Source organism: Mytilus californianus, unplaced genomic scaffold (genome assembly GCF_021869535.1).
Source record: "Mytilus californianus isolate M0D057914Y unplaced genomic scaffold, xbMytCali1.0.p SCAF_13, whole genome shotgun sequence".
NCBI classification, from domain to species: domain Eukaryota; kingdom Metazoa; phylum Mollusca; class Bivalvia; order Mytilida; family Mytilidae; genus Mytilus; species Mytilus californianus.
The window spans coordinates 20,249,675-20,272,099 of record NW_026262615.1 but is presented as its reverse complement, the minus strand read 5'-3'; the positions used below and the strand labels follow the sequence as shown (position 1 = coordinate 20,272,099).

Genomic DNA, 22,425 nt, shown 5'->3' with positions numbered 1-22,425 from the left:
GATGTTCTAAAGGGATAAAACTCACAAGGCTAAAACAGAGTCTCACATTGATATCCTTCAGAACGAACTGTTGAATGAAAGTTATGTATTTTTAATGCTATAAAAAAGCTCAACTCTTCAAAATTATTCTTTCACTATATATGTTACTGACATTTTCTAAACTGAGGCATATCTGTTCGCTTTTAACCAATGATATTCCTAGAAATGTATAGGAAGTAAGATAATAATTCATTCAGGGTATGTCTTTTGCTTTCCAACTAAAAGGAACATTAGGTGTTAAACGACAATGCCTATCCAGTAGTTTGAATATAAAGGTTTTGCCTGTTGTCAAATTCCATTGGTTATTCATAACGACAAAAACATATTAGAAGTAGTATGTCTGTTTCATGACCACAGTACATTTTCTTTTACTAAAAATGAACTTATTTTGTCACATATACATCTGCAGTGTAGACATTTATACGTCTGTATCAACCTTTGCACCACTGACAATATGTATCTGTATCCTCACTTGTTTAATATAGATGTTTCAAGTGTATTCCGGAAATGAAATATTCACATGATTTTATTGATCGGAACGCCGTGTGTCATAGACATACATTTACTACTTGTAAACTGATACATGTCTTCATTGTAACAAATAAATTAATAGAAAAATAACACAAAGTTGATGATACTTCTTAATCAACAATGTTTCAGTGTGATTTAGAGCTTTATATGGTTTATAGACACTTGTCCATAGATTGCTTTAGGAATGCACAACATCGCAGATGTTTTTTTTTTTTTTTTCGTGTAATGAGTAGAATTGATTAACTTTTTAAATTTCCATTTACATCACGACTGCTTCATATAGTCTTTTCCAGAATAAATGTTCAAAATTGCCATTTTGATTTGTACAGATTGTTTCGTCAACTTCTAAACATGTCACTTTGTTCCAAATTCTCTGTAAGGAAATTGGCATTTGTGACGTAGAAAGTTTGTCCAACAGGACAACGACCAACATATCTCTGTTGTCTTGAAACATTTTCATTCTCGCCATATCAAGTTCGAACTCGCACCATGAACTTTTCAAGAATTCATCACTGATAACAAGAACTACTTTTTTGCTTTCAAAAATGGCGTCTATGATATTATCCATAATAAGCTTCCCAGCTGCAAAATCTCTATCGTGTAAACATAATGCTAAACCATTTTTCTTTTCCAAATAATTAACAAGAGACCCACAAACCCATTCTTCATTTTCATTACAATAAGCAACGAATGCATTATACTTGTACTCTTTAGAATCTCCTTCCAGTGCTGTGTAATGGCGGTACTTCCGGCGGGTATGAAGGTACCAAAAATGTAGTGTTATTCTATATTTGTATGCTATAACACTTGATGTGAAAATGAAAAGAAAAACCACCACACAAATTATTGTTATTGTAAGCCATATCTTACTGAGACATTTACTTTCTATGAATTCAAGATGTTTGTATGCATAAACTGTTGTTTTCTGGCTGTTATCAATATACACACACGAGTAGTTGCGGTTTTTATCTAGTGTAACTTTTGTTTCCTGAAGCCATCTCAGAAAATCGATAGAATCACAAATGCAAACGAAACGATTGCCATTCAAAAGAAGCTCAAATTTAATATTATTCTTACGTATGTAGTTCTCCAGTTGATTCATATCAGATTTCTGTAGAAAAGAAATCCGATTTTGTACGAGACTTAATTTCATCAAAGTTGAAAATTTGCTGATTTGAATAGGGAATTTGGAAAATTTGTTTTTTGATAAATCTAATGAAATGAGTGAACGGTACTGCGATACAAACATGTTTTGATTGAATGTAACAAACCCATTGTCTGAGAAGTCAATATGTTTCACCTCAAATAATTGTTTTAAAAATTCACCAGTTACATCATTTTGCAATCCTGCATTTAAATGTGTTCTTCTGCTAATCAGTGTTTTCAGATATGGCATAAAACTGATCATTTTTAGATCAAGCTCACTACAATTAAAATCCGATATGTCAAGTGTTTGTAAATGTGACAGTCCTTGGAAATGTCCAAGACAATCTTTGAATTTATTACCAGCTAGATTTAAGAAATCCACTTTACCAGCATTGGTGAAATTTAGATTAACTAAACCAGAATTTCTTATACCAAAATATGATACATCTATATATTGCAGATTACGTGGTAGTTGGAAGGCAAACGTTAATCTGTCAGAGGAATATTTTGTGTCTGTTATATCTAGACGACGTTCACAGTGTTTGTTTTTATTAACTTTCGTTTTGACGTGTAACGTTACCTCATTCGATATATCTAGCCAACGTAAGTTTACCAGTTGAACCAATTCTATAACAATACTACGGTCTCCCAATATACTATTCTTTTTGAGAATAAGTTTTTCTAAGCAATTTTTATGTTTCATTAAATTTATTCCTCCTGACTGTATCGATATTATACGGTTACGACTCAAGTCGACTTCTTTTACGCAGACTGCTCCAATCATTGAAAACTGTGATGCCAACAAAACGTCACTGGAGGCGAGAGTTCTGAAATTTTTGGAAAAGTTTATTGATGTTATATTTCTGTCCATAAGACCATTCATTAATTCAAGCAGATAAGATACCCGGACATGATAGTTTTTTGAAATATCGAGACTTTCTATCGACTGCAATGGATTGAGAGCGCCTGGTTCCACATGACTTATCTTACAATGAAAATACAGTTCCTTCAGTTTTATATTCTTAAAAACATTAAATGTGTTGTTGCCTATTCTAGTAATCATACAAGGGTCAAAATTAAGATATGTTAATTTACGTAGAAAACGAAATCCGTTTCCAAAGTTTTGGTTGTTAATACCATTGATTGATAATCTCTCTAAGTTTGATAATTTTTCTAAAACTTTCTCAGGATAGTGACGGAAGTTATTCTGAGATAAATCTAAAATCCTCAAAAAAGATGACGAATCAAAAACATTCTCCGGTAGAGAATGTATATCAAGAGTGTTATTACGTAAGTCCAAAGAAATCAGTTTAACTAATCCAGAAAACGCTTTTGACTCGATAACTGATATCTGAGCGGATAATAATTTCAAACTAGAAACATTTTTTAGACTTGAAAACGCGAAGTTAAATATAACGGACAACTCATTGTCAGACAAGTCTAAATATGTAGTATCGTTAGGAATATTTCTGGGCACATACCGGAAACCCCTTCCATGACAATCCGTAGACACGTCATTTACGGTTCTAGTTGTTTTACACTTTGAAGATATACTTTTATTTATGAGGAATAACGACGCCACGTAGACTATCCTTAGAACTTTCATTGTAGCTGTAATAACGCAGAGAAAAGTAAAATTAAATTTTTAGTACCTCGTTTTCACTATCAACGGAACTAATTATATATATTATCAGATAATACAGTTAAACTTAAGTTCATATCCTGCGTCAATAAACCTCGGAATTTCCCACTAATTTCTAACCCGAATAATCCAGTCGTTATAATCGGAATTTCCCACTAATTTCTAACCCAAATAATCCAGTCGTTATAATCGGAATTTCCCACTAATTTCTAACCTGAATAATCCAGTCGTTATATTCCGCTCACCGAGAACACTATATTAACTCTGGAGAACACCGACCGCAAGAGGTGCTCAATTATTCGAGTTAACTAATTTCCTGATCAGGGTATTATTTTCCTTTGAACATTTCCGGCTTAATAGTTCCTTTTTTAATAATTTCAACAAAAGTTTGCACCGTAAAGATGGTGAATTGTACACTGATTCTAACATTCCAACTTTGATCTGGATATTTGAAAAATTTCCGCATATACATATTAGGAAATAAATTTGTTAAATTTAGATACAGACATCTTGAGTCTGATAAGTGTGCTCTTAAATATACTTAAATACAAATGTATTATGCATTTCCTGGAAATAGGATGTAACTTTTATATGTAGTTAACGTAAATCAAAACTTGAATTGACATGGTTACTATATGTATTTGATTTTTTTTAGTTATTCTTCCACATGACAGTTGGAAATATAGATATCTTTATAAGACAATAGAGATTAAGTTGCGTAATGAAAAAAAAATAGTGATCCAATTTCAGGTACAAAGATGATTGAAAGATTTTTGAAGGTTATACTATAGAATATTTCATTGATATTTTATATACAAAATGCACTTTATTCATGGCAAATATAGGAATAATTTTTCCAGGGAAACTGAAAATACTGCTTCTATAAAAAAAATTGACCAACATTTAGAATAGAATTACAATTAATGAGATTTAATTTTTATTTCTTGCATTGTATGAAGTTAATTCAATGATCAAATCCGAAATATCTGATTTATAAAATATGGGGACTAATATTTTTTTTTTCTTTTAGCAGGTAAAATGACTAATTTTATTCATTTCAGTATTTGAAAAATAGAGTACACATCACCTTAAAAATTTTTATATTTTGATGAAATCACAAGGATTGCGTTTTATTTTGAAATCTATAGAAGTTTGTCGTTTTTCACCTTTTTAACTTGTTAGATGTATAAATGTCATAGCAAATACCTGATGAGTGGACAAATCTCAGTCCTTACATAGTTTTCAAGTTTCTCATATTTAAGTTCATCTTACATAGTTTGATGTTGAAGCCCACCTCCGGATGCGGGATTTTCTCGCTGTGCTGAAGACCCATTGGTGGCCTTGGACTGCTTTCTGCTCTTTGGTCGGGTTGTTATCTCTTTGACACATTCCCCGTTTCCATTCTCAATTTAATCTATTAAAATTGAAAAACTTTTCAATGACCTTTCGGCCTGATATGGGACACAAAGATAACCTGTATAAAGTAGGTCAGTTCACAGTATGTATATTGCCTCAATGAAGTCATGCAGGTCTTCTTATACAAAGTAGGTCAGTTGAAAGTATTTATCTTGCCTGAATGAAGTCATGCAGGCAAGACCTATGTATGTTAAATTCAGCAGTGTAGACTTCATCAAACTATTTGTTAAAGTTTGTGATTTGGGCGGTTTAGGTTGGGTCTCTTGTGGGATCTAAGCGTGACACATGAAAGTGAAATTATTTTGCGTGAAAACGGGAAACGAAGTCGGGCGGCACTTGAAATCACAAGGTAGCGCTATTATTGCAATGATAAGCAGGATACGGGATTCTGACAAAACAATAAGCGGGATCCGGGTCCTTATCCTCCAGTGATAACTATTTAATTGACTTTGAAATGTTTGCATAGATAACATGTTAAAATTTGTTATAAAGACAGTTTAGGTGAACCACTTGTTAATATACAAATGTACTTACATAGAAGATAAGGTTACAGCTCTACTTTAATCAATCGAGTGCAACAGTATTTAGAAGATAACAGATTAATTGTTGATGAACAAAACGGTTTGAGAAGAGATAGGTCATGTGAGGATCATGTGCTCTCTTTGAATTGTTTAATTCAGGACAGGAAAATCAACATTTGCTACCTTCGTGGATCTGCAAAAAGCCTTCGATTATGTAGATAGATATTTATTACAATACAAATTAAATGGAATTGACGGAAACATGTATAATGCTTTTTCTAGCTTATATATTGAAACAGAATCATGTGTCTGCGTAAATGATCATCGTTCAAATTGGTTCCAGTGTTCAAATGGCGTCCGCCAAGGGGATACTTTATCGCCTACTTTGTTGGATCTATTTGTCAACGATTCAGCTACTGGAATTAAATATCTAGAGACTGGAATACCGTGTATTAACGACAAAAACGGTCTTCTTTTATATGCAGACGACATTGTTATGCCAACAGAGACCACAAATGATGTGCAACGTTACTTAGATGTTTTGTACAGTTGGTGTTAATTGTTCAAAATCAAATTTCATGCATTTTAGAAAACAGTGTGTCTCACAAAGCAACTTTGATTTCAAGATTGGACCAAATAGTTTACAATATGTAAGTCAATACAAATATCTTGGCATTATTTTCCATGATAAAATGGATTTTAGTGTTGCCACCGAAACATTAGGTAAAACTGGAGGAAAGGCACAAGGAGGAATGATATCATAAATTCATAATTTTAAGGATGTTGCACTTAAAACGTTTGAAACCCTTTTCGAATCGTGTGTCGTACCAGTCATTGACTATTGTGCAAGTGTTTGGGGGTATAAAACATACCACACCATTGAAGCTGTACAAAACCGTGCTGTTAGATACTTTTTGGGATTACACAGATTAGCACCAGTTGTTTCTCTGAAAATTGAACTAGGATGGTTACAGCCAACTTTCAGACGGTGGATTTGTATGGTAAGAAGATGGAACCGCCTTGTAAAAAAGGCAATGATAGACTTACGAAAAAGGTATTTCTTTAGAACTGTAATAAATCGGTAATAAACTTTATGTCAAAATGAACATCAAGAAACAAGAACGATGTATACTACATTTGCGCATTGAAATTGGGCGATTTAGAAATGAGGCTCCTGATGAACGTTTGAGCACCTTATGCGACGACCAATCTGTCGAAGATGAAAATCATTTCTTACTGTACTGTAAAGCTTACAATAAACTAAGAAACTTGTTATTTGAATCAGCGAACATTGATAGTAATTTTATTGATAATAGAACATTTGCTAATTTGATGACACTTCATCAAAGACAAACCGCCAAATATGTAATTTTATTTTTCTGTAAAAGGAAGGAAGGAACTTCTTTACAAGTAAAAATCTCACATTGCTTATTGAAAATATGAACATTAAGTTTAAAGTGACTTATAGGTCGAACGGGCCAGGTGTAATTTAAAACAGCTATTGTATTATTGTTATGTAATATTATTTATGCTACACATGTCACTATAATAAATGATCTACTTACTTACTTACTTACTAGAAGGCTTATCATTTATCGGCATACAGTTAAGATTTTGGCAATTAAACCTGAAAAAGACAAGATAGTACAGCGATTCATATTGCCATACAAAAGCAGTGGTAAGGTATCAATTTCATGACAGACAAATAGACGCAATTAAGATATCATTCAAATCAATGACTACAAAACATCTTCTGAAAGTGTTACTGTATCTGCAAAATTTGGAAAGATGACATTTTTTCCTGTTTATCATAACTCATTGCTCTTTATAGAACAAGAGAAAGTATAAAATATTTATTTATAAGTTCTAATTAAATCAGATGTAATCGTCTCATATCTAAAACATGCGGTAAAGCAATAGTATTTCGGTATACAGTTGTATCAGCATAGGAGAGGCAAAAGATACCAAAGTGATAATAAAACTCATAAGTAAAAAAAGAATGCCTATATGTGCCTTTCGCAAGTTAGGAGCCTGTAATTGAGTGGTTGTCAGTATTTGGTGTTTCTCATATTTGTTTTCCATTTATTGTTTTGCATAGTTTGTTCTTATATTGTGCCGTTACACCGCTGTCCCAGGTAAGGGGGATTGTTTGGCGCCAACAAATTAGTTAAACCCGGACACATTCAGTATGTGTCTGTCCCAAGTAAGGAGCCTGTAATTCAGTGGTTGTCGTTTGTAACCGGGTTTGTACTAACATAAGCAACACGACAAGTGCCACATGTGGAGCAGGATCTGCTTACCCTTTCCAGGGCACCTGAGACCACTACCAGTTTTTGGTTGGAGTTCGTGTTGCTTAGTTTTTAGTTTTCGATGGTGTGTTTTGTGTACTATTGTTTGTCTGTTTGTCTCTTTCTTTTTTAGTCATGGTGTTGTCAGTTTGTTTTCGACTTATGAGTTTGAATGTTCCTCTGGTATCTTTCGCCCCTCTTTTTTTTGCTGTGTATCAATTTTGTTTTTCGTCCATTATTTTTTACACAAATTAAGCCGTTAGTTTTCTCGTTTGAATTGTTTTACATATGTCATTTCGAAGCCCTTTATAGGTGACTATGCGGTATGGATTTTGCTCATTGCAGTATGGTAACTTATAGTTGTTTATATCTGTTTCATTTTGTCTCTTGTGGAGAGTTGTCTCAATGGCAATCATACCACATCTTCCTATTTTTATGACAATGCCATGGCAAAAAACGAAAATTGACGTAAAGACTAACAACAATACACAAAACACAACATCGAAAAGTAAGGACAAAGCAACACCAACACCAACATAAAACCGGGGTTATCAAAGGTGTTCTGGAAGGGTAAGTTGATCCTGCTCCACTAGGTACACCCGTCTTTATTAACACATCGCATTTCCTTGGAGATCATTTAAACCTGCCATCTCACTTTATGGTATGTATTTTGAAAGTTTTCCATAGTTTAAATGTTAAAGCATTGTCATTGTAAGTTCCACATTTGTTTTATACTACATTTATGAAAGTAATATAAGACCAGAATTAACTGTTTACGCAACTTTGTATTTTTCGAAATACTTAGGATTTTCTTTCCCAGGAAAAAATTAACTTAGCTGTATTTGGCAAAACCTTTCGGAATTTTGCTCTTCAATTTCTTACTTTATTTGGTCTTTTTATTATTTTTTTGATTCGAGCGTCATTGATGAGTCTTTTTTATACGAAACGTGCGCCTGGCGTACACAAATTTTAATCCTGAGATATATGATAAGTTTGTTGTCAACAGTTCAGAGAAAAAAAGAAATAATACTAATTCTGTTCCTTACAAAGTATGCCTGTTACTAGCTCCAACCCTACAACATTTTTTTTAAATGTTACAAGAAAAGATGTTCTAAAGGGATAAAACTCAAACTAATATCCTTCAGAACGAACTGTTGAAGGAAAGTTATGTATTTTTAATAGTAGAACAACCTCAACTCTTCAAAATTATTCTTTCACTATACAGACATTAATAAATTTAGGCATGTCTGTTCGCTTTTAACCAATGATATTCCTAGAAATGTATAGGAAGTAAGATAATAATTCATTCAGGGTATGTCTTTTCCTTTCCAACTAAAAGGAACATTAGGTGTTAAACGACAATGGCTATCCAGTAGTTTGAATATAAAGGTTTTGCCTGTTGTCAAATGCCCTTGTTTATTCATAACGACAAAAACCTATTAGAAGTAGTATGTCTGTTTCATGACCACAGTACATTTTCTTTTACTAAAAATTAACTTATTTTGTCACATATACATTTGCAGTGTAGACATTTATGCGTTTGTATCCACCTTTGCACCACTGACAATATGTATCTGTGTCCTCACTTGTTTTATATAGATGTTTCAAGTGTATTCCGGAAATGAAATATTCATATGATGTTCAGGATGGGAACGCCGTGTGTCATAGACATACATTCACTCATTGTAAACTGATACATGTCTACATTGTAACAAATAAATTTAAATAAATAATTACAGAAACTTGACGATAATTCTTCATCGACAATGTTTTAGTGTGATTAAGAGCTTGATATGTTTTATAGACACTTGTCCATACATTGCTTTAGGAATGCACAACATCGCAAATGTTTTGTTTTTTTCGTGTAATGAGTAGAATTGATTAACTTTTAAATTTCCATTTACATCACGACTGCTTCATATAATCTCTTCCAGAATAAATGTTCAAAATTGTCATTTTGATTTGTACAGATTGTTTCGTCAACTTCTAAACATGTCACTTTGTTCCAAATTCTCTGTAAGGAAATTGGCATTTGTGACGAAGAAAGTTTGTCCAACAGGACAACGACCAACATATCTCTGTTGTCTTGAAACATTTTCATTCTCGCCATTTCAAGTTCGAACTCGCACCATGAACTTTTCAAGAATTCTTCACTGATAACAAGAACTACTTTTTTGCTTTCAAAAATGGCGTCTATGATATAATCCATAATAAGCTTCCCAGCTGCAAAATCTCTATCGTGTAAACATAACGCCAAACCATTTTTCTTTTCCAAATAATTAACGAGAGACCCACAAACCCATTCTTCATCTTTATTACAATAAGCAACGAATGCATTATACTTGTACTCTTTAGAATCTCCTTCCAGTGCTGTGTAATGGCGGTACTTCCGGCGGATATGAAGGTACCAAAAATGTAGAGTTATTCTATATTTGTATGCTATGACACACACTTGCTGTGAAAATGAAAAGAAAAACCACCACAACAATTATGGTTATGGTAAGCCATATCTTACTGAGACATTTACTTTCAATGAATTCAAGATGTTTGTATGCATAAACTGTATTTTTCTGGCTGTTATCAATATACACACACGAGTAGTTGCGGTTTTTATCTAAAGCCACTTTTGTTTCCTGTAGCCATCTCAGAAAATCTATCGAATCACAATTGCAAACGAAACGATTGCCATTAAAGAGAAGCTCAAATTTAACATTATTCTTACGTAGGTAGTTCTCCAGTTGATTCATATCAGATTTCTGTAGATAAGCAATCCGATTTTGCACTACACTTAATTTCATCAAAGTTGAAAATTTGCTGATTTGAATTGGGAATCTGGAAAATTTGTTTTTTGATAATTCTAATGAAATGAGTGAACGGTACTGCGATACAAACATGTTTTGATTGAATGTAACAAACCCATTGTCTGAGAAGTCAATATGTTTCACCTCAAATAATTGTTTTAAAAATTCATCATTTACATCATTTTGCAATCCGACATTTAAATGTGTTCTTCTGCTTATCATTGTTTTCAAATATGGCATAAAACTGATCATTTTTAGATCAAGCTCACTACAATTAAAATCCGATATGTCAAGTGTTTGTAAATGTGACAGTCCTTGGAAATGTCCAAGACAATCTATGAATTTATTACCAGCTAGATTTAAGAAATCCACTTTACCAGCATTGGTGAAATTTAGATTAATTAAACCAGTACCCCAATGCCAACATATGATGCATTAATATATTGCAGATAACGTGGTACTTGGAAGGCAAACGTTGATCTGTCAGAGGAATATTTGTTTCTGTTATATCTAGACGACGTACAGTGTTTGTTTTTGTTAACTTTCGTTTCGACGTGTAACGTTACCTGATTAGATATATCTAGCCAACGTAAGTTTACCAGTTGAAAAAATTCTATAACAATACTACGCTCACCCCATATATTATTCTCTTTGAGAATAAGTTTTTCTAAGCAATTTGTATGTTTCATTTAATTTATTCCTCCTGACTGTATCGATATTATACGGTTACGACTCAGGTCGACTTCTTTCACGCAGACTGCTCCAATCATTGAAAACTGTGATGCCAACAAAACGTCAGTGGAGACGACAGTTCTGATATTATTGGTAAAGTTTATTGATGTTATATTTCTGTCCATAAGACCATTCAGTAATTCAAGCAAAGAAGATACCCGGACATTATAGTTGTTTAAAATATCGAGACTTTCTATCGACTGCAATGGGTTGAGAGCGCCACGTACCTTATCTTACAATGAAAAATCATTTCCTTCAGTTGTATATTCTTAAAAACATCAAATGTGTTGTTGCCTATTCTAGTAATCATACAAGGTTCAAAATTAAGATATGTTAATTTACGTAGAGAACGAAATCCGTTTCCAAAGTTTTGGTCGTTAACACCATTGATTGATAATCTTTCTAAGTCTGATAATTTTTCTAAAACTTTCTCAGTAAAGTGACGGAAGTTATTCTGAGATAAATCTAAAATCCTCAAAACAGATGAAGAATCAAAAACATTCTCTGGCAGAGAGGGTATGTGAAGAGTGTTATTACTTAAGTCTAAAGAAGTCAGTTTGACTAATCCAGAAAACGCTTTTGACTCGATAACTGATATCTGAGAGGATAATAATTTCAAACTAGAAACATTTTTCAGTCTTGAAAACGCAAAGTTAGATATAACTGACAACTCATTGTCAGACAAGTCTAAATACGTAGTATCGTTAGGAATATTTCTAGGCATATACCGGAAACCCCTTCCATGACAATCCATAGACACATGATTCCCGGTTCTAGTTGTTGTACACTTTGAAGATAGACTTTTATTTATGAGTAATAACGACGCTACGTAGACTATCCTTAGAATTTTCATTGTAGCTGTAATAACGCAAAGAAATGTAAAATTATTTTTTAGCACCTTGTTCTCACTATCAATGTAATTAATCAGATAATACAGTTTAAATTAAGTTCATATCCTGCGTCAATAAACCTCGGAATTTCCCATAAATTCCTAACCCGAATAATCCAGTCGTTATAATCGGAATTAACCACTAATTTCTAACCCGAATAATCCAGTCGTTATAATCCGCTCACTGAGATCACTCCATTAACTCTGGAGGACACCGACCGTAAGAGGGCGCTGAATTATTCGAGTTAACTAATTTCCTATCACTTCGGTGATTAGGGTAATATCTTCCTTTGAAAGTTTACGGCTTTTAAGTTCCATTTTTTTTAAATTCTAACAAAAGTTTGCACTGTAGAGATGGTGAATTGTACACTGATTTTGAAATTCCAACATTTATCAGGACATTTTAAATATTTCCGCATTTACAGATAAAGAAATAAGTTTGTTAAATTTAGATTCAGACGTCCTTAGCCTGATAAGTGTGCTCTAAAATATACTAAAAATACAAATATATTATGCATTTTTCTGGAAATAGGATATAACGGAGCACCTGAGATCACCCCCAGTTTTTGGTGGGGTTCGTGTTGCGTAGTCTTTAGTTTTCTATGTTGTGTCATCTGTACTATTATTTGTCTGTTTGTCTTTTTATTTTTGGCCATGGCGTTGTCAGTTTGTTTTCGATCTATGAGTATGACTGTCCCTCTGGTATCTTTCGTCCCTCTTTTATATGTAGTTAACGTGAATCAAAACTTGAAAAAAAGTAATTGACATGGTTACTATACGTTTTTGCTTTTTTGAGTTATTCTTCGACATGACAGTTGGAAATATAGATATCTATTTTAATCGAAATGAAGTTGCGTAATGAAAAAAACAAAAATATATAGTGATCCAATTTAAGGTACTTAAATGATTGAAACATTTTGGTTAGTTATACCATCACATATTTCATTGATATTTGATATACAAAATGCACTATATTCATGACAAAAATAGGAATAATTTTTCCTGGAAACTGTAGATACTGCTTCTTTAAAAGAATTGACCAACATTTAGAATAGAATTACAAATTAATGAGATTTAGTTTTTATTTCATTGTATGAAGTTAATACAATGATCAAATCCGAAATATCTGTTTTATTAAATATAGGGACGAGCATTTTTCTTGCAGCAAGTACAATGACTAAATTTATTCATTTTAGTATGTGAAATATAGAGTACACATCACCATAACATATTTTAAATTTTGATGAAAATCACTCTGTTTCAAGGATTGCTTTTAATTTTGAAATCTATAGAAGTTTGTAATTTTTCACCTTTTTAACTTGTTTAATGTATATATGTCACAGCTAATACCTGACGAGTGGACACATCTCAGTCTTTACATAATTTTGAAGTTTCTCATATTTAAGTTCATCTTACATAGTTTGATGTTAAAGCCCGCCTGCATATGCGGGATTTGCTCGCAGTGCTGAAGACGCATTGGTGGCCTTGGACTGCTTTCTGCTATTTGGTTGGGTTGTTATCACTTTGACACATTCCTCGTTTCCATTCTCAGTTTATCTATCAAAATTGAAACACTTTTCATCGACCTTTCTGCCTAATGTTGGACATAAGGATAACCTGTACAAAGTAGGTCAGTTCACAGTATGTATATTGCCTCAATGAAGTCATGCAGGTCTTCTTATACAAAGTAGGTCAGTTGAAAGTATTTACCTTGACTCAATGAAGTCATGCAGGCAAGACCTAGGTATGTTGAATTCAGCGGTGTAAACTTCAACATCAAACAATTTGTTAAACTTTGTGATTTGGGCGGTTTAGGTTGTGTCTCATTTGCGGTCTCAGCGTGACGATGGATGTGCCAACTTTTTTTAAGCTTGACACGTGAAAGCGAAATTATTTTTGCGTGAAAACAGGAAACGTAGTCGAGCGACACGTTAAATAACAAGCGCTATTATTGCAATGATAAGTGGGATACGGGATTCTGACAAAACAATAAGCGGGATCCGGGATCAGCCCCACTCCCCCCAAATGAGACCCTCTTTTAGGGGAATCACTTATGAAAAGTCAATTACATTAGTATGCAGTTGTATAAGCATTATCACATCTCAAATCTATGGAGATTATTTGGTCCTTATCCTCCAGTGAAAACTATTTAATTGACTTTGAAACGTTTGACTAGATAACTCGTTGAAATTTCTTATAAGGACAGTTTAGGTGAACCACTTGTTAATATACAAATGAACTTACATTGAAGGCTTATCATTTATCGGCATACAGTTAAGTTTTTGGCAGTTAAAACAGAATTGACAAGATAGTACAGCGATTCATATTGCCATACAAAAGCAGTGGTAAAGTATCAATTTCATGACAGAAAAATACACGCATTTAAGATATCATTGAAAATCCATTACTACAAAGCATCTTCTAAAAGTGTTACTGCATCTGGAAAATTTGAGAAGATGACACTTTTCCTGTTTTATCAAAACTTATTGCTTTTTTTAGAACAAAAGAAAAGATAAAATATTTTAATTTATTAATTATATGTAAATCAGACGTAATCATCTCATATCTAATACATGTGGTAAGGCAATAGTATATCGGTATACAGTTAGCATAGGAGAGGCAAAAGATACCAAAGTTATAATCAAAATCATAAGTCGAAAACAAACTGCCACGTCCATTTTGTGTTTTTGTTAGATGTATTTCTATTTGTATCTATCTGATGAGTTATTCCTTTTTCAACTGATTTATATAATTTGTTCTTATGTTGTACTGTTACACCACTGTCCGATGTTAGGGGAGGGTTGGCGCCTTTAAACAAGTTTAACCCCGTCACATTCTATATGTGCCTGTCACACGTCAGGAGCTTGTAATTGAATGGTTGTCAGTATTTGCTGTTTCTCATATTTGTTTTTCATTTATTATTTTGCATAGTTTGTTCTTATGTTATGCCGTTATACCACTGTACTAGGTAAGAGGGATGGTTCGGCGCCAACAAACTACTCTAACCCCGCCACAATCTGTATGTGTCTGTCCCAAGTTAGGAGCCTGTAATTCACTGGTTGTCGCTTGTTGCTGTGTATCATATTTGTCTTTCGTTCATTATTTTTTACACAAATTAAGCCGTTGATTTTCTCGTTTGAATTGATTTACATTTGTCATTTCGGGGCCTTTTATAGGTGACTATGCGGTATGGGTTTTGCACATTGTTGAAAGCCGTTTGGTGACCTATAGTTGTAAATTTCTGTGTCATTTGGTCTCTTCTGGAGAGTTGTCTCATTGGCAATCATACCACATCTTCTTATTTTTATGACAATGCCATGACAAAAAAAAAACGAAAATCGACGTAAAGACTAATAACAATACACAAAACACAACGTAGAAAACTAAGGACTGAGCAACACGAATCCCACCATAAAACCGGGGTTATCTAAGGTGCTCCGGACAGGTAAGCAGATCCTGCTGCACTAGTTGCATCCGTCGTCATTAATACATCTCATTTCATGGAGATAATTTAAACCTGCCACCTTACTCCATGGTTCATATATTTTGAAAGTTTTCCATAGTTTAAATGTTACGGCATTGTCATTTTATGTTCCACATTTGTTTTATACTACAAAGTCATTTATGAAAGTAATATAAGACTAGAATTAACTGTTAACACAACTTTGTATTTTTCGAAATACTAAGGATTGTCTACCCAGGAATAGATAACCTTAAATGTATTTGGCTAAACCTTTCGGAATTTTGGGTCCTCAATGCTCTTCAACTTCTTACTTTATTTGGTCTTTTTATTTTTATTGATTCGAGCGTCACTGGTGAGTCTTTTGTAGACGAAACGTGCGTCTGGCGTACACAATTTTAATCCTGGTATATATAATAAGTTTGTTGTCAACAGTTCATAGAAAAAAAAAGAAATTATACTAATTCTGCTCCTTACAAAGTATGCCTTTTACTAGCTCCAACCCTACAACATTTTTCAAATGTTACAAGAAAAGATTTTCTAAAAGGATAAAACTCACCAGGCCAAAACAGACTCTCAAATTGATATTCTGCAGAACGAACTGTTGAATGAAATTTATGCATTTTTAATACTAGAAAAAAACTCAACTCTTCAAAATTATTCTTTCACTATATATGTTACAGGCATTTTCTAAATTTAATCATGTCAGTTCGCTTTTAACCAATGATATTCCTAGAAATGTATAGAAAGTAAGATAATAATTCATTCAAGGTTTTTATTTTGCTTTTCAACTAAAAGGAACATTAGATGTTATGCGACAATGTCTATTCATTAGGTTGAATATAAAGGCTTTTCCTTTTGTGAAATTCCCTTGGTTATTTATAACGACAAAAACATACTAGAAATAGTATGTCTGTTTCATGACCACGGTACATTTTCTTTTACTAAACATGAACTTATTTTTTCAAATATACATTTGCAGTGTAGACATTTATGCGTCTGTATCCACCTTCCCACCACTGACAATATGTATCTGAGTCCTCACTTGTTTTATATAGATGATTCAAGTGTATTCCTGAAATGAAATATTCACATGATGTTAAGGATCGGAAGGCCGTGTGTCATAGACCTACATTTACTACTTGAAAACTGATACATGTCTACATTGTATCAAATAAATTTTAAAAAATAATTACAGAAAGTTGACGATACTTCCTCATCGACAATGTTTCAGTGTGATTTAGAACTTTATATGTTTTATAGACACTTATCCATACATTGCTTTTGGAATGCAATACATCTCAAGTGTTGCTTTTTTTCGTGTAATAAGTAGAATTGATAAACTTTTAAATTTCCATTTACATTACGACTGCTTCATATAATCTTTTCCAGAATAAATGTTCAAAATTGTCATTTTGATTTGTACAGATTGTTTCGTCAACTTCTAAACATGTCACTTTGTTCCAAATTCTCTGTAAGGAAATTGGCATTCGTGACGTAGAAAGTTTGTCCAACAGGACAACGACCAACATATCTCTGTTGTCTTGAAACATTTTCATTCTCGCCATATCAAGTTCAAACTCGCACCATGAACTTTTCAAGAATTCTTCACTGATAACAAGAACTACTTTTTTGCTTTCAAAAATGGCTTCTATGATATTATCCATAATAAGCTTCCCAGCTGCAAAATCTCTATCGTGTAAACATAACGCCAAACCATTTTTCTTTTCCAAATAATTAACGAGAGACCCACAAACCCATTCTTCATCTTCATTACAAAAAGCAACGAATGCATTATACTTGTACTCTTTAGAATCTCCTTCCAGTGCCGTGTAATGGCGGTACTTCCGGCGGATATGAAGGTACCAAAAATGAAGAGTTATTCTATATTTGTAGGCTAAGGAACTTGCTGTGAAAATGAAAAGAAAAAGCACCACAAGAATTATTGTTATGGTAAGCCATATCTTACTGAGGCATTTACTCTCAATGAATTCAAGATGTTTGAATGCATAAACTGTGGTTTTCTGGCTGTTATCAATATACACACACGAGTAGTTGCGGTTTTTATCTAAAGCCACTTTTGTTTCCTGGAGCCATCTCAGAAAATCGATCGAATCACAATTGCAAACAAAATGATTGTCATTCAAAAGAAGCTCAAATTCAATATTATTATCACGTTGGTAGTTCTCTAGTTGATTCATATCAGATTTCTGCAGAAAAGCAATCCGATTTTGCACGAGACTTAGTTTCATCAAAGTTGAAAATTTGCTGATTTGAATTGGGAATTTGGAAAATTTGTTTTTTGATAAATCTAATGATATGAGTGAACGGTACTGCGATACAAACATATTTTGATTGAATGTAAAAAACCCATTGTCTGAGATGTCAATATGTTTCACTTCTAATGATTGTTTTAAAAATTCACCATTTACATCATTTTGCAATCCGACATTTAAATGTGTTCTTCTGCTAATCAGTGTTTTCAGATATGGCATAAAACTGATCATTTTTAGATCAAGCTCACTACAATTAAAATCCGATATGTCAAGTGTTTGTAAATGTGACAGCCCATGGAAATGACCAAGACAATCTATGAATTTATTACCAGCTAGACTAAAGAAATCAACTTTACCAGCATTTGTGAAATTTAGATTAATTAAACCAGTACTTCTTACGCCTATACGAGATGCATCGATATATTGCAGATTACGTGGTAGTTGGATGGCATACGTTGATCTGTCAGAGGAATATTTTGTATTTGGTATATCTTGACGATGTACAAATGTTATGTTTGTTTTAACTTTCGTTTTGATGTGTATCGTTGCCTGATTCGATATATCTAACCAATGTAAGTTTACCAGTTGAACCAATTCTAGAACGATAACAAGGTCACCCCATATACTATTCTCTTTGAGAATAAGTTTTTCTAGGCAATTTTTATGTTTCATTAGATTTATTCCCCCTGACTGGATCGATATTATTCGGTTACGAGTCAAATCGATTTCTTTCAAGCAGACTGCACCAATCATTGAAAACTGTGACGCCAATAATACGTCAGCGGCTGCGACAGCTCTGAAATTATTGCTAAAGTTTATTGACGTTACATTTCTGTCCATAAGACCTTTAAGTAATTGAAGCAAAGAAGATACCCGGACATTATAGTTGTTTGAAATATCGAGACTTTCTATCGACTGAAATGGGATGAGAGCACCTGGTTGCACGTACCTTATCTTGCATTGAAAAATAGTTTCTTCAGTTGTATATTCTTAAAAACATCAAATGTGTTGTTGCCTATCCTAGTAATCATACAAGGTTCAAAATTAAGATATGTTAATTTACGTAGAGAACGAAATCCGTTTCCAAAGGTTTGGTCATTAATACCATTGATTGATAATCTCTCTAAGTTTGATAATTTTTCTAAAACTTTCTCAGGATAGTGACGGAAGTTATTCTGAGATAAATCTAAAATCCTCAAAAAAGATGACGAATCAAAAACATTCTCCGGTAGAGAATGTATATCAAGAGTGTTATAACGTAAGTTCAAAGAAGTCAGTTTCACTAATCCAGAAAACGCCTTTGACTCGATAATTGATATCTGAGAGGATAATAATTTCAAACTAGAAATATTTTTCAGTCTTGAAAATGAGAAGTTAAATATAATGGACAACTTATTGTCAGACAAGTCTAAATATGTAGTATCGTTAGGAATATGTCTAGGCACATACCGGAAACCCCTTCCATGACAATCCGTAGACACGTCATTTCCGGTTCTAGTTGTTGTACACTTTGAAGATAGACTTTTACTTATGAGTAATAACGACGCTACGTAGACTATACTTGGAACTTGCATAGTAGCTGTAATAACGCAATGAAATGTAAAACTAAAACTTTAGCACATCGTTCTCACTATCAACGGAATTAAACAGCTAATACAGTAAAACTTAAGTTCATATCCTGCGTCAATAAACCTTGGAATTTCCCACTTATTTCAAATCCGAATAATCCAGTCGTTATATTCCGCTCACTAAGATCACTGCATTAACTCTGGAGGATACCTCACTAAGATCACCTCATTAACTCTGGAGTATACATCACTAAGATCACTGCATTAACTCAGGAGGTTACCGACCGTAAGAGGGCGCTGAATTATTCGAGTTCACTAATTTCCTATTACTTCGATGATCAGGGTAATATTTTCCTTTGAATGTTTACGGCTTTACAGTTCATTTTTTAAAAAAATTCCAACAAAAGTTTGCATTGTAAAGATGGTGAATTGTACACTGATTTTGAAATTCCAACATTTATCAGGACATTTTAAATATTTCCGCATTTACAGATAAAGAAATAGTTTTGTTAGATTTAAATACAGACGTCCTTAGCCTGATAAGTGTGCTCTTAAATCTACTTGAATACTAATATATTATGAATTTTCTGCAAATAAAATATAACTATTATATGAAGTTAACGTGAATCAAAAGTTGAAAAGAAGTAATTGACATGGTTACTATACGTATTTGCTTTTTTGAGGTATTCTTCCCTGTGACAGATAGAAATATAGATATCTTTATCCGACAATAGAAATTTAGTTGTGTAATGAAAAAAACAAAAATAACTGAATAATTCAAAAAACTTATTTGCAATTAAGATATTAAAATTTTCGGGTTGGGTTATTGAAATAATGTACTCTCTAAACATGTAGAAGATTTAAATTTTATTTGTTAATACTCTCTCTCTCTCTCTTCTTATTTTCATCTGAGTCGAAGTTCCTTCAGACACTTGTAAAAAACAAGAAGATCAAGAAGCTTGATAATTTGATTTTACATACAGGTATATTGATGATGTTCTTTCCATTAACAATCCAAACTTTTTGACAGTTGTTTTTCACTCGTTCCGTCGATTGATAAAATGAAAGTAAAATAACAAAAATACCGAACTCCCAAATTCAAAACGGAAAGCCTTTATCAAATGGCAAAATCAAAAACTCAAACACATCAAACGAATGGAAAACAACTGTCATATTCCTGACTTGATTCAGGCATTTCCTTATGTAGAAAATGGTGGATTAAACCTGGTTTTATAGCTAGCTAAACCTATCACTTGTATGACAGTCGCATAGAATTCCACATTGTTTTGTTTTGATTTTGTCAGTTTTGTTATTCCTTTTTATAATTTACCTTGGAGTTCGGTGTTTTTGTTATATTTTTTTAGTACTTTTCTATATTTTAAAATTAATTGATGTTCATTGATTAATATAATATAGACATTTTAATTGCAACCCATAGGTGGCGGAGAGGTTTCGTCGATGTACGTGCTTGATAACAGATTGATAGGAGGGTGTTGGAACCCAGCGAAGGCAAATAAATATTACAAAAGTGAAAAAAGGACAATTTTTAAAATCAATTCAATTAGTGAACAGAAATCAGTAAAATGGCCAATTTAAACCTGAAAGTAAGCACACAAAGAAAACAATTATAAGGAGGGTGTTGGATATGATTTGGTGAGTTCATTTCAGCAACAGCTTTAGGAAGCGTTGATTCTAGAAAAAGAAACAAAAGTAAATGAATAGGCTGACGTCACGGCAATGGTTTAAGATCAATTCCCTTATTTATAGTTGTTGAAACAAGACTATATTTTCTTTGTATTTGCTTTTGAGCACTTATTTACCTCGGGATCACGAAACAATTTAGATGTGGTTGAAGCGTCAATGTGACATACAAAAACAAACAAGAGACATACATGTATAGGTGTCTATTTTATGAGCCAGTCCATGCGAAAAGGTACAAAAACGATTAATTTGCGAAATTCTAAAACGTGTGCAAACTTATTGCTAGCAGACTTGTGATTTGTATAAAACACCGCTATATTCCTCATACGATTAAGTTGTAAGCTATACACACATTTCGGTACTTACACCCCGCTTATTTTTATTAGATTTTGCTCAATTATTTACTTTTTAATTCATTTGTCTATGCATAGTTTAAGTATCTTAACTTGCCACTTGATTATGTTCATTCGGGTAGCAGTGAGGATAAGTCTCTCGCTCACAAAGCAGATATCAATGCAATTCAATAGGAACAACGGTTCGAATCCCGTCCAAGGACGATTGATTTATATAATATTAAATAACTTAACTTAAATTTCAATTTCAAAAACACAAGATGACATCAGTAGTACCATTACTACATGATGATGGATCGTTGTGTATCATCCAGTGGAAACTATAACATGTATATCAGTAGTACAATTACTACATGATGATGGATGATGGATCGTTGTGTTACATCCACTGGAAAACTATTACATTCATATCCGTATTCATATCCGTAGTACCATTTCTACATAATGATGGATGATGGATCGTTGTGTTACATCCAGTGGAAACTATTACATGCATATCAGTATTACCATTACTACATGATGATGGATCGTTGTGTAACATCCAGTAGAAACTATGACATGCATATCCGTATTCATATCCGTATTACCATTACTACATGATGATGGATGATGGATCGTTGTGTAACATCCAGTGGAAACTATGACATGCATATCAGTATTCATATCCGTATTACCATTACTAAATAATTATGGATGATGAATCGTTGTGTAACATCTAGTGGAAACTATGACATGCATATCAGTATTCATATCCGTATTACCATTACAACATGATGATGGATGATGGATCGTTGTGTAACATCCAGTGGAAACTATGACATGCATATCAGTATTCATATCCGTATTACCATTACTACATGATGGTGGATGATGGATCGTTGTGTAACATCCAGTGGAAACTATGACATACATATCCGTATGCATATCCGTATTACCATTACTACATGATGATGGATGATGGATCGTTGTGTAACATCCAGTGGAAACTATGACATGCATATCCGTATTCATATCCGTATTACCATTACTATATCTAATGATGGATTCATCTTTATAATGTCC

General features: G+C 33.1%; 3 protein-coding genes across 3 annotated transcripts; all 3 read right to left on the bottom strand.

The window, feature by feature from the left end:
- Nucleotides 1-75: 75 nt before the first annotated feature.
- On the bottom strand, nucleotides 76-3,858 carry LOC127723342 (toll-like receptor 4). Its single transcript, XM_052229922.1, has one exon. The coding sequence runs from the start codon at nucleotides 3,320-3,322 to the stop codon at nucleotides 830-832; it is 2,493 nt and encodes an 830-aa protein (XP_052085882.1). The 5' UTR covers nucleotides 3,323-3,858; the 3' UTR covers nucleotides 76-829.
- A 4,971-nt stretch (nucleotides 3,859-8,829) lies between these two features.
- LOC127723894 (toll-like receptor 4) lies at nucleotides 8,830-10,770 on the bottom strand. Its single transcript, XM_052230610.1, has 2 exons — nucleotides 10,016-10,770; nucleotides 8,830-9,978 (listed from the first exon to the last, which is right to left on the bottom strand). The coding sequence occupies exons 1-2, from the start codon at nucleotides 10,634-10,636 to the stop codon at nucleotides 9,484-9,486; spliced, it is 1,116 nt and encodes a 371-aa protein (XP_052086570.1). The 5' UTR covers nucleotides 10,637-10,770; the 3' UTR covers nucleotides 8,830-9,483.
- A 5,304-nt stretch (nucleotides 10,771-16,074) lies between these two features.
- Nucleotides 16,075-18,693, bottom strand: LOC127723346 (toll-like receptor 4). Its single transcript, XM_052229925.1, has one exon. The coding sequence runs from the start codon at nucleotides 18,579-18,581 to the stop codon at nucleotides 16,824-16,826; it is 1,758 nt and encodes a 585-aa protein (XP_052085885.1). The 5' UTR covers nucleotides 18,582-18,693; the 3' UTR covers nucleotides 16,075-16,823.
- Between the last annotated feature and the right edge of the window lie 3,732 nt (nucleotides 18,694-22,425).

Bases quoted from the DNA above. Each gene is read 5' to 3' on its own strand.
- LOC127723894 (XM_052230610.1), bottom strand. From the start codon at position 10,636: ATGATCAGTTTTATGCCATATTTGAAAACAATGATAAGCAGAAGAACA. The intron at 9,979-10,015 runs ATATAGAATAAC...TACCTTCATATC, and splicing joins GTGTGTGTCATAGCATACAA to CGCCGGAAGTACCGCCATTA.
- LOC127723346 (XM_052229925.1), bottom strand. From the start codon at position 18,581: ATGGACAGAAATGTAACGTCAATAAACTTTAGCAATAATTTCAGAGCT.
- LOC127723342 (XM_052229922.1), bottom strand. From the start codon at position 3,322: ATGAAAGTTCTAAGGATAGTCTACGTGGCGTCGTTATTCCTCATAAAT.